This window comes from Bacillus rossius, chromosome 1, assembly GCF_032445375.1.
Source record: "Bacillus rossius redtenbacheri isolate Brsri chromosome 1, Brsri_v3, whole genome shotgun sequence".
Taxonomy (NCBI): Eukaryota; Metazoa; Arthropoda; class Insecta; order Phasmatodea; family Bacillidae; genus Bacillus; species Bacillus rossius.
In genome coordinates this window covers 39,054,887-39,068,245 of record NC_086330.1, presented here as the reverse complement: position 1 = coordinate 39,068,245, position 13,359 = coordinate 39,054,887, and the positions used below count along the sequence as shown (strand labels likewise).

At 39.2% G+C, this 13,359-nt stretch overlaps 1 protein-coding gene across 1 annotated transcript; it reads left to right on the top strand.

Moving 5' to 3' along the window:
- The first annotated feature begins 4,910 nt into the window (after positions 1-4,910).
- LOC134528445 (pro-resilin-like) lies at positions 4,911-8,631 on the top strand. The gene is made up of 3 exons (XM_063362062.1): positions 4,911-4,967; positions 6,044-7,117; positions 8,265-8,631. Exons 1-3 carry the CDS (start codon positions 4,962-4,964, stop codon positions 8,505-8,507), a joined length of 1,323 nt encoding a protein of 440 aa, XP_063218132.1. The 5' UTR covers positions 4,911-4,961; the 3' UTR covers positions 8,508-8,631.
- The last annotated feature ends 4,728 nt before the right edge of the window (positions 8,632-13,359 follow it).

Genomic DNA, 13,359 nt, shown 5'->3' with positions numbered 1-13,359 from the left:
GTTGATAAAATCATTTTGTTGGGTCAACAGAATCTTTCCTACTACAAAATATTTGTTTAAATTAACAAAATACATTTATTTCGCTATATGCAAACAAATATTTTGTTGAGGCAAACAAACCTTTTTCTCAGTGTAGGACCCAGACTTTTCGCAAGCAGGAAAAGTAGCAGACGTTGCAGTAATCTAGAGAGTTTTAACGGGGTCATCCCCCTTTCTGATTCATTTTTTTCATTTCTGTATTATCATCTCATCACTTCTCACATTATCTAGTGATCCTGATGTCGAGATGTTTAATCATATTCGTCCATTTATTCCTTGCATAGTTGTTATACGGCACAAAGACGCAATATTTCACATAAAACACACAAAAAATGTGAAATAAGAGTTTGAAGTCCTTTCAGGTTATTAGTATTTATTTTTATCTGATTTGTTGCAGCAAGGTTTTTTTAGAAGGAACCACGAGTTTTTAGTAATTAGGAATTAATAATATTTAGACTGGAAAAACATACAATTCCTCATATAAAACTACTATATTGTTTATAACTGTATTTCATAATATTAAGTTTTTATTTGTGTCATGAAAAATATAATCTTTGAAAAAATCTGAAAATTGAGTTCAATTACGAAAATCTTCTATGATATTTAGGACTTCAACAAAGTAATTCTCTAAAATAAGATTGTTTTCAGTGTAAAACATAATAAGTAGTGTCTGACGATAACAAGCATTACATCAGAGTCAGAGAATTTCCTCCATAGAAAAACAAGAAATCTTAAATGACCTTGGCACAGAATTATGTTTTTTTCAATGTCAATTCTACAGTAACTATACGTTGGGGTATTAAATAGACGTTTAAAACCAAAACTTAGATGAAAAAAATATTGGCAATGCAATGATAGCTGAGCTAATTATTCAATTTTATTTCAAACACAAATAAAATGCTAAAAAATTTGTAATATTTTGAATACTTAGTTAATAATATCACTTGCGTGGTGAATGTTCTTGCACTCACATAGGAAGAAGCTAGAGTGCTGAGCTGTTTTGCATATAACAAAGGAAAATGATAACACCAGAACGCAGCGAGGTTGTGTTATTCGAGCTCTTGGGAAAGTTGGTCACCAAACGCAACGCGTTGTTCTGAATGCTGAGTAATGATGCAATTTTCGCGACATGTAATCGCAATTGTATCATCCTGGTGACGGTGGATAGGTAATAATTTGAGTGCGTGTGAGCCTTGCTTATGTCACCTTTCTTCACAGACAATAACAGAACACTACTAATAAAGGTACCGCTACTCAAAACGTTTATGTCATTGCGAGTTTTTTTTTATTTTAACCTTATCCCAAATCTGCTATTTCAGAGCAAGGATTTGTCATGCAATATGAATTTCAAGCACGCGCGCAACATCCTTTTGATATCACAGCCTCCAAAGTAGGAGTATGATATCATTTCTAAAAATGCGTTCACATCCTGGTCGTTTATTTTTAGTCATGTTTTAAGGCATGGGCGTAGATCGGGGGGGGGGGGGGGGGGGCACGTGAACTTGGGGCCCCCGGAATTAAGAAGCCACTCTTTGAGTGGCCCGCTTGCGCTTGCGAAATCGTGACTGAAACGGGGTTGATATACGTAAAAGTCAAAACTATATTTTATGTAAAACTTTCTGTATATTTTAAATAGATCTGCTTATTGCATGCATATATGCAAAAATATGGACAGTATACAAATTACAAGCACCGTTTCTAGATGACTTATGACGGTTAACACCCGCCCGCAAAACTTTCGGGGTACGAGGGTCCTTTTGAGAATTTCCACAGCCCTCCCTGGCGAATCCTAAATATTTACGCCCTTGGTTTAAGGTACTGCCAGTGTTTAATTGATTAAATTGATACATTGTATTAAACCACATTAAGTGATCGCTTATACATGCAATAGGAAACACATAGAAAATAAGCATCAATGCACCAACCTCCTGTCTTCATAAATGAAGCAAATGAATTTTAACTTTTGGTTTTTGATGTGATATTGTATCAGGCAGAAAATTATTTACCGCCAGAACACGAAGGTAAAGATAAATTTGCAATGGCCTTCATGGTTCATCCAAGTATAAAAAGTCTTCATGCACATGCACAAACTAAATAATAACAGCTCTTTTAATGCTGAATGCACGTTATTTCCACTTAGTTTGCTTCTAAATATGTTGTGTATTATTTTTTGTCTCAAAATCTCATACACACTTTTTTTCTTCATGACTTACACAGCAAGTAATAATTAATTTTTAATCTATTTGTGTGCTACTAACTGAAACAATATGTGGTGGTTACAAGTTGATTGCCAGACCAATCATTTTCCTTAAGTGCCAGGTTTTTAAGAAAATTGTTGATCAACTACAGGCCAGGAAGTATTATGCGAACTCTTCAAGCTACGTTTCACGCTAGATTAAAAAAAAAGATGTTTACGTAACTATAAATACTGATATCGTGTATGCCTAATCATTTTAAACTTCCAATAAAGCGTTCCATGTTTGGAGAGACAGAAAACTGTAGTGTTACATAATATGTTTTTGAAGAGTAGTTTCTATCTTGGATATATACTTATATTCCTGTGTAAAATGTATATTAGGTTTTCGTATTTAAAGCTTTCTGAAGTAACTGGTCAAATGCCTGTATTTCAATTTCTTTCATACATCGCTAGAAAAATTCACTGGTTTTATTTAATTTCTTATATTTAGACCATACAGCATATTAAAAATTTAAGCTATTATAGTATTTTAAAAGAATAACTGTCTGTTTTGTTTTAAATGAACCATGAAAAAAGTTTTGAGGCTCTCACAAAATATATTTTAACTGTATACCTGGCCAACTAATTTGCAGCGACAATTAATTCTCATAATTCTATAGTTTCCGCAACTTTAAATGTCACTGTGGTAAATTATGTTGTACTCACAGACAAAAAATATTAATGTGTTAAGTACTTATATTTGAAGGTGAATACTTTAAAAATATTTTAAAATAGCAGCAAACATGTTTTGAAGTTATTAGAATGTGATTTTTTTTTAGCGTGCGATTTGTTTTCTACTGCAAACAGTGTTTCCAACGTGTTTATGCTGTGTCCACTTGTGCATCTCTGTGTTGTTGTTGTGTTTCCAGATTATCTGTTAAGTATTATTGCTGGATTAATTTATTTAGCGATACGTTGTCCAAATTCTGTTTTTTTTAAATTTTTTTTTTGTTTAATTAATATTTACAGTTTGTTATTAAAGATCGCAGGCTTACGCGGGCATTTTTAGGAGTTGCTTGGCTTCTGGGTTGTAGCCGCGTCCAAGACGAAGATATCACCGACGTTTCAGTGCAGTACTGCTCCCTGATGATGGTGACTGTAACGCCGACCGAAACGACGGTGTGATGTCTTCGCCTTCATCGCGGCTACAGCCCAGAAGCCAAGCAACTCCATTTTCTGTTCTTGTTCCAACTTTCTCGTCGTTGTAAGCCCTCTGTGTTCCTCTTGGCTTCAAATTTTTCCTAGATGATTTCAGGGACGTAACTAGAGGGGATCAGAAAGGACTTGTGCCCCGGGTGAAGATTATTTAATTTTTTTGTTGGAAAAGGGGGGGGGGGGGCGGTTGCTGGCCGCTAAACTGGCAGAGTAATTTCTACTATAGATATTTACTTGAACATCGTAGTATTTGAACAAAAAAATTAAATGTGACGGCAGATGAACTTAATTATTTGTATTGCACGATACATGCATGTATATCGCCGAATATTTAAAACCGGGTATTTTTCGCGTCATATTCAACTTGCGATATGATGAAAATGAAATGACCGCAAATAAATCTATATGTTCAATAAAAAACTATCTGAAAAAGTGGAATTGATATGAGGTGGCGGTATGAAGTGTTGTTGGAAAATGTTGGTTTTTTTGGTTTGATAAAAAATAAGGGGCGATGGCACCGAGATGAGTTCTTTCCCCGGGTGGAAACTACTCTAGTTACGCCCAGGCTGATACCTTCCATGGAATTCTCAGTTTTGACATCGGCTAAATTTTGGCTTTTTGTCCGTTCTACAGATCCCCTATGACATACAGGACCCTAAAAAGTCGTTTGTAAAAAAAAAAGTTAAATCAATCTTTCCAACTGCAAGAATCATTTAAAGAACGTATAGTAAATTTTTTCCAGTGTTGAAAGGGTTATGCTTCACTTAATATTCTGAAATCTCTCTCCGTCCAACCCCTTTCTTTCCACAACGTGTGAGTTCACAACCTTGTGCTAAATCTGCTGCTGAACTGTTAAAAGCGAGGCAGTATGGCAACAGCGTCGTAAATTTCAATTGTTATCGTGAACCGGATTGCCTGGAAAACTTTTTTTTTTTTTGCATATTCTCGCCGGGCAGCTGGCGTCGAGTAGGGGGCGATAAATTAATGGTTCCTTTCCAAAGCGTGACGTCTCCATCGGGGAAGCGCGAACGGGGACTTACATGGCCGTAGTCGGCGGTGAAGGGTCGGGGGGGAGAGGAGGGAGGGTTGCAGAATTATTATTCGCAAAATTTTTTTTTTTTTCGCGTGATCTGGAGTGGCGGTTGTTGGCCAACCGCTCGGGCCCCTTCGCGACGTGGCGAGGGGGCGCGGTCGACGCACGACGATGACGCAAAAAAAGAAAAGAGATGGGTTCGGCCAAGGGCGCGTGTGTGGCTTCGTCGGCGACGGTGCCCAACCCCCCCCCCTTCCGCCCACCATTACCCCCCCTCCATCTTTCTCGTCTGCGGATCCTCTCGAAACCGGTCCCCAGCCCCTGAAGATGTGTAACACACACTCCCGTTACGGCCCTCCCCCTTCTCCTCTTAAATTTTTTTCGCCGTGGTTTGTCCCGCGGAAAACACCTATATAAGATCCGGGCGCATCCTGACACGGCATCCACTCTTCTGTCCAGCGTTTGCACCACCAAGCCACACACACAAACGCCAGCAACATGAAGGTAATGTATTGTTAACACTTGCTGCTCTTCGATCTTAACAACGTTCTGCTTCAGTGAAACCCCTCCTCTTGAGAACGTTCCTCATTCGAGACGCTTTTTGCATTTCCCACGTTCCAGTGCGTCTCGATTCAATTTTCGTTCATGAAATACTGACTTTTCAAATAGCATTTTTGTTTCTTTCTCGTTACTTCCTTTTTTTATTCTGTACTATAATATTCCAGCGGTTCATTTTCATACCTCATTTGATGGGTCTGTTTCATATTCATATTTTATTCTTCTAACCTGAGTCAGAACTCTTCTTACTGACAGCAGTCAGTTTACCGTTTTAAAAGCTAGCTTATTCACAACGTAAGAAGAAAACATCCAGATCTAAAATTTAGAATAAACTGCAAGGCAACAATTTTTCCCATATTTTAAGTAGACTCTAAAACCTTAAGAATCCAATTGATTGCTCATGCGTTTATATTATTGCTTAATCTAGGATTTTTGGTCCCAATCCTTGCCCGACGAGTGAGACTTCAAAGAGTTACGACCGCCGGCAATTCTAGACATAGTTTATCGCTCAAAATGAGTACAGCTTAAGTAATTATTTATATTTACTAAAATCATCTTAAAAAACCAGAATTGAAGAAATAAAAAACTTAAATTTAGCGATATTATGAGAGCCTCAGAAACATAAACTTGGGAGTTAAAACGTTTTCAGCTTTAAGATAACTGTAAATTTAATTTATGTATCTTTCAAATCATTTTTGGTAAACTTAAATCTGCTAAATTCTTGACACACACCACTATGTTCGGCAGCCACTCATCTAAAATCCTTAGATTTTATCAAAGGAGTAAGGTTATTTTTTAAAAAATAAATGGTTTGTCTACTTCTGCAGTAGTTAGAACGCACTCAAGTATTCAGAAACGCTGTAGTTCATACCCAACCCTCAGCACAATGTAGAGTTCGTTCGATCATATAACTGCAGTATACATAATGGTATAGAAAGATTGGCGACCGTGTTACCGAACAGGGCCAGGGAGCAGGAGGTGCGGACAGTAACACAGTACCACAGTACCTGCATCTGCCGCAGGTGGTGTACCTCCTCGCAGCAGTGGTCGCGTGCGCGCTGGCCGAGCCGCCGTCGGAGCGCCAGTACCTGCCCCCCGGCCCCCAGGGCGACGCCGGTGGATACGCCCCCAACGGCAGGGACTTAGCGGCCGACAACTCCCCGTCCGCCCTGTACGGCGCCCCGCAGGCGGCCAGCACCTTCGACAGCTCCAGCTCGCTGTCCACCGAGTACGGCGTGCCGTCCGCCTCCGCAGCTCTCGGCCGGTTCAACGGCGCCGCCTCCGCTTCGTCCTTCAGCGGACAGCGATCAGCGTCGACCGTGAGCTTCGGCAGGGCCGGCCCCGTCCCCGCCAGGTCCGCTGCCGCCCCCGGCTCCTCGTACGGCGCCCCCGCCTCCGCGCAGTTCGACGCCGGCTCAGCCTCATTGTCCACGCAATACGCCTCCAGCCGCTTCGCCGCCGCCCCCAGCTCTGCGTATGGCGCTCCCTCATCTGCCGCCTCCAGCCGATTTGCCGCCGCCCCCAGCTCTGCATACGGCGCTCCCTCATCTGCCGCTTCTAGCCGATTCGCCGCCGCCCCCAGCTCTGCGTATGGCGCTCCCTCATCTGCCGCCTCTAGCCGATTCGCCGCCGCCCCCAGCTCCGCTTATGGTGCCCCATCTTCAGCCGCCTCCAGCCGATTCGCCGCCGCCCCCAGCTCTGCGTATGGCGCTCCCTCATCTGCCGCCTCTAGCAGATTTTCCGCCGCCCCCAACTCTGCGTATGGCGCTCCCTCATCTGCCGCCTCTAGCCGATTCGCCGCCGCCCCCAGCTCTGCGTATGGCGCTCCCTCATCTGCCGCCTCTAGCAGATTTGCCGCCGCCCCCAGCTCTGCGTATGGCGCTCCCTCATCTGCCGCCTCCAGCCGATTTGCCGCCGCCCCCAGCTCTGCGTATGGCGCTCCCTCATCTGCCGCCTCTAGCAGATTTGCCGCCGCCCCCAGCTCCACGTACGGCGCCCCCGCCTCCAGGCAGTCTGACGCTGGCGCCGCCCCCAGCCCCGTTTATGGCGTTCCCGCCACCGGGTACAGTGGAGTGCAGACCGAAGATCCTCTCGCTGTAAGTAATTATATTTTATTTAAATATCATATGTAGAATTATGTTTTCCGTATGATTGTTCTTCTTTATTTTTGTTTTATTGTAAGTTAGTTAATACTCACTTTTTTACATACTTATAACATTTTTATATACAGTGAAATGTCTATTTATATAGGATCGTTCACAGTCGATGCATAATTTGTCCGATGATCGGAGGAGAGAATTGCCAATCAGGACGAGTCTCCACTTAGGTACAGCAGCCGTTTACTGCGTCTAACAGTTATATGATGGCCATTCATGATTATGGTGATACAAATTAATTCCAGATGTTATTAAATCTGCACCCGTCTTCTCTAAATGATGTTATTGTGGTGTTTTTTTTTACATACGCTTTTCTGTTTAACTTTTGGCCATAGTTGGCAATTAACTCAATGCGCCGACTAAGGTAAAATGGATTGGATGTCCTGTTGCATTCAAAAACTTTACAAACTTTTATAAATTACTAAACTCCTAAGCCTAAGTCAGTTCTTCAACCATCTCCGCTAGAAACGTCAGCAACTGTAGTGATAAAATAATCTACCCTTCAGAGGAAAAAGAGGTATGGCGTTGGGGGGGAGGGGAGGTTGTAAGATAACTCTGACATGGTCAGAGATTAGGAAATGATCCAGTTAGAGCTTTAGCCGTCAGACATGAAGCCGTTTTCTCCCCAATTTTTTTTCCTCGGATTTTCACGTATCCATATGGCGGACGTTCGTTCACGTGTTTTATCAACTGTACTAGCCTGCTTTGATTACGACTGTAGTTAAGATGTTCGGAAAAAAAAGTTATATCAAAAAAATATATTACACGTTAATATGTTAATATATATAAAATCTTAAATGAACCTTCATATAATTTATATGAGTTGTTTAGTACAGTGATTTCCACTCGCTTTTAGGCTTCATACCTCTCTCCCAGAAACTGACACTATTCTGCAATTGGATACTATCCTAATCTCTGGGAAGAGTGTGTAAGAAACTGAAGGAGAGGGTGGTGTACCGCAAATTGTACCAAAGTTTCTCGCACAGCCAGGATAAACGTACGATAATGTCGTCCTCAGCATGCCATAATTATGGCACGCCATGCCGTAATTTTCGCACGCCCTCACCCCTTGCATTTGCCCACGCAGGAGCCGGCCAACTACCAGTTCAGCTTCGAGGTCCAGGACGAGCAGTCGGGCAGCGAGTTCGGGCACCAGGAGAGCCGCCAGCTGGAGGCCGCGCAGGGCTCCTACCACGTGCTGCTGCCCGACGGCCGCACGCTCGTCGTCGACTACCAGGCCGACGAGGGCGGCTACAAGCCCGAGGTGCGCTACGAGGAGCCCTCTGCAGGGTACCCCGCCGCCCGGGGCGGCCCCGCCGGGCCCTACTAGGCCCTGCTAGGCCCTGCTAGGCCCTGCCGCACGCTCACCGACACACATCGTGATACTACACTGTCCTCTGTACAAAACCTTGTAGAGCTAGTGTTCGTAATAAATATATTTATCTTCTTATTTACATCGTTGTTGATACGTTCATTTACTAACACAAATATTACCACTATACTTCTAAAACCTCGTATGTCCAGATTTTCCCAATTTTATACTCCGGATGTGTTTGGTGTATTTTTTTTTTTTCATTTTTTCATAGTGCACATGCTGATAAAACCTCGTAAGTCAACTCTACTTAGTCTCTTTTCTGTTCACAAATTATAAAAACCCGTATCTTTGTCAGTCGAAACCGTGCTCGAAAAGCTCATTAAGTTCTCCTGTAAAATTGACTGAAATGGAGTTACGAGGTTTTAGAAAAAAGCCAACGAATATCATTTTAAAAAAATACTAAAAAATACACTGGTGAATTGCATTTGTTACCATGCTGTGACTTCTAAAAAAAAAAACTCTTTTTTTCCGTTTTATGGCATGTATACCCCAAAAACCATCGTCAACTCAAAATGTTGGGTTGTATTTATATATATCACGTTTTTTTGGACACGCTAGTTTCCTTTCCTTCACACAAATTACGCATGGACTACTGGTACATAAATTACAGAGATGGAAAGTATCGGTGAACTTCCTAAAATCTGAAAACGAGTGTACGGAAATGTGGAAATTTTTTTTTATAATGTGTAGCACCTTGGATTTCGGTATACGGCATTAAGTAGGAGGAATTTCGTGAAAGGAACGGAATTCGTATAGAACGGAAATGTGTTATCACGGTGCTGCCATCTGTGGCGAATGGCACGAACCAAAGTTCACAAAATCAAAGGAAAACTTTGTAGTATAAATTTTCAAAAGAATTTTAACAAGAAAGGCAGTACTTCAATTAAATTTCTTGTTTAAAATCAGATCCAAAGCCAGGGTTTAGTAATTTTTCAAGTCTTTTTTCGCTTTTATCGGAGAAGTTTCATTATTTAGTTTAACATTTCACTCTCAAATCGAATGATTCGATTGTCAACGTAATTGCCCCGGTAACAAATTCTAGCGATTGGTGTGGAAACTTCATGTGATTCGCGCCAAAAAAAAATGTAGTCGAAAACACAATTTAAGTATATATTTATCATTCTTGGCAGTATTTTAAAGTTTTATAAGTTAATATGGTGTTTGAGTTTTGTTTTATAAGTGTATTTGCAACATGACAACATATGAATTGACTCGTTACCAATGGTTATGTTTAAGATCTCTGACGAGTACTGGTATACTCACTCACATTTTTTTTGAAAAATGACAAATCATTATGTACAGCTCCTTTAGTGTGTAAACTATTTATTCGTTTTAAGCAACTATGCTTTCAAAGAAAACTGGCAAAAACCTTTTTTCCAAAGGTTTGGTAATCACACAACCAAAAGCTCAAGAAGTAAAAAACGTATAATCTAAAAAAAACTAAAAAAAAAAAAGCTTTTATCGTTGAATGAACTAAAAATTTAAAAAAAATTAAACTAAGTTTTTTGTCCAACAGCCGAAGATAACTAAAAGCGTGAGGTTCTCTCTTCTTTGATTTTCGTAATGACTATATCCTAAAATTGTCGTAATGACTATATCCTAAAATTAGTAATAGAACATTTAAGACAAATTTTATCCTGCACCCCATTAGTTATTTTAAGTTATTTTCGTAATGACAATATCTTAAAATTTTCGTTTGACTATATTCCAAAATTAGTGATAGAAAATCTATTACAAATCATTTTGTTATTACTGATAAAAAAAGTAAGACAAATGATATCAAGCACCCCATTACTATTTTTTAAGTTCATATTGTTATTAATTTCATATATTCATTTTCGTAATGACTAAATACTTAAAATAGTGATAGAAAATTTAAGACAAATGATATCAAGCATCTCACGCTTTTCGTTATATAGAGTTGTCGTGCATTATTCCGCTGTTGGACAAAAAAACTTATTTTTTAAATTTTTTTATATTTTGTTAATTCAACGATAAAGCAGAGTTTAAAGTTTTTTAGATTTTAAGTTTATATTATTCTTTTTAGTCTCAAAATAAAAAGTAGCCATGTTTGATACATAAGTTATTATCCATTTCGTACTTCAGTGTTTAGCACTACAGCACTACTACAGAACTGCAAACATTAATTAATAAAAACTAAGACAGCAATGGTTTTAGCTTTCTATTTAAAAAATATTATGAAATTAAATAGAAATGGTTTTCTTATCAAAAAATGTTTGCAATAAATTTTTTAGATAGAAATTATAAGATTTACATACAATTCTAACGGATTTGATAGTGTACCTGCTTTGGGAGTAATGATTCTTTTTTTTATTTTTACCTCTTATATTTTCAACTCCTTGCAGCAATTGTTTCTGTAATTTAAAATTTTTTCAGTGAAAAGTTTTAGATAAAAATTAAAGATTAATACAAAATTTGTACAAATTCAATGTGGTGACTACGAAGGGAGTTGTGATTTTGATTGTCCGCCAACCCTTGTTTATTCTACCCCTTGCAGTAACGGTTGGTGGTATAAAACAATATTTTAGATACAATTTGAAGATAGTAATTTGAGGTTTTACAATAAAATAGAACGGATTTAACAGTGTACATGGTAAGTATTTGATTGATTTTTTAAAATTCTACTTCTTTATTTTTTCAACCCCCGAAAACAATTATTCGTCTTATCAAAAAAATTTTCATACAAAATTTTTAGATAAAAATTATAAAATTTAAATAATCCTTTTAAACTTTAAATTAATTTTAAATTGATAATATACTTACTATGTGAGTAATGGATTTTTTTAAATTCCATCCCATATTTTTTCAAACCCTTGCAACAATGGTTTGTCTAGTCGAAAAATGATTCAGACAATGTTTTAGATAAAAACTATAAGAATGCTACAATTTTTTTTTTTAAATCGATGTTCTGCCTAGGAAGGGAGATATGATTTTATTTGTTCTCCAACCCTTGTTTTTTTCAACCCCTTGTAGTAATGGCTGCTCATATTAAATACTTATTCGGACAAAATATTTTGGTATTACTCCTACGAGTCATAATACGTTCAAACGGATGTGATATTTTTCATATTGGGAGTTACAGCAACTTTTCTGTTTTTAAAAAAAAATTTCTCCATTGATGGATTTTATACTTTACCAACCGAATTAATAAATCCCTCCAGTCCTTTCGATTTTTTTTAATTTTTATTAATTATTTGCATGCAAAGTTAAAGCTTGTTTATTTTTTTTATCACGCTAAGTACAACTTCTAACGCGCGTACATACGTACACGGGCCATTTTTTTTTCCTTCGCAACACCGTGTTATACATTACGGTCGCGCACAAACGCCAGCTGCCATCAGACGAGTCGTTAACGACGGCAAAACGATCTGGCTGGGCTGATACCCGGGACTAGTCGGCCGGCGCTTGTCTTGGATGTCGTCTTACCAAGAGCCGAGGGAACGTAAACACTCGTGTTTGCTCGGGGGAGACTTGGGGGCTACACTTCCCACCCCCCTCGTGAAATGTCGGCAAACACCCACACATCTCCCCCCCCCCCCCCGGTGAAATACCGGCAAATTCCCCTCCCCCATGAAATGCCGGCAGAAGCTCTGACTCCAAAGGCTTTGCGGAGCGACGTACGACCAGCCTACGTACGGGGCGGCGCACAAGTTTGCCAAGTCACGCGTCCCACACAAGAGTAAAAGATTTGTCCGAGACGAACAAGCGTCTGTTTTGTGTATGGCGGAACAAATATTTACCTACGTGACGTAACAAAAAGTTATTTGTTTCTGGCCATGCCAAATTTTATTTGTAACAACATTAATTATTTCACCCCTAACAAAATATAGTTGTGTCGGGTCAACTGAAACTATCCTACTGCAAAATATTTGTTTGAATCAACGTTATGTTGATATACTGTTGAGGCAAACAAACATTTCTCTCGGCGTAAGAAAAAGGGGAGCAGGTACAATCAATTTAGAGAGATGCAAAATTCACGGATTCATTTCACGATAGGCTAGCATCAAAACAACTATACCTTCGTACCGCTTCTGCGATTGGCCCACATTTTATCCGGGGAACTGTGAGCCAATGGGAAACACTAAACCAAGAAAGTGCCGAATTATGGACAGCCTAGTTGAGACGTCTCACGCGTCAGTAGCCGATGAACAGATGTCATTTCCGCGAGTATTTAAAGGACTGTGGAGTCTATCCTAGAGGTCAATGAATCCGCAAATTTTGCAAGTCTCTATCAAATAAGTATTGGACTTGTAGTGGGGGACATCCCCTTATATTCTGACTTGCTGTTTTTCATAGTTTTGCGAAAACACGCCAGACATATTGTTTTTTTTTTATTGAGCTCCATACCGTACGCATTGGCCTAATATTTCCCCAAATATTTCAATGATATTTTTTATCGAGTATGTAATACACACACGATCTGGTGAAAATAGCGTCTATAAAAACATGATGTTCACATTTAAATTAGGTTCGACTGTCACTCACTCTATATATATATATAACTGTCGCAAATTCTGTAAATCATTTAAAGAATTGAAAAAGGCTCCATGTCGATTTGGAGTATTTTTTTATAGTTTTCCTGGGCAATTTTCACTGAATGGTAGTAGTTTCTACACTTTCATATTTAGGTACATTGTAAGTGGTGTGATAAAGTGTTAAATAAATTTAATGTTGGCAGTGTAATACAATAATTACATTTGCCCGTTTCAAATAACTGAGAACTATCACGAATCTGAGAAGCAAGAGTTATAATTTTGTAGTGGGAACAGTTACTTACCCTCCTTTC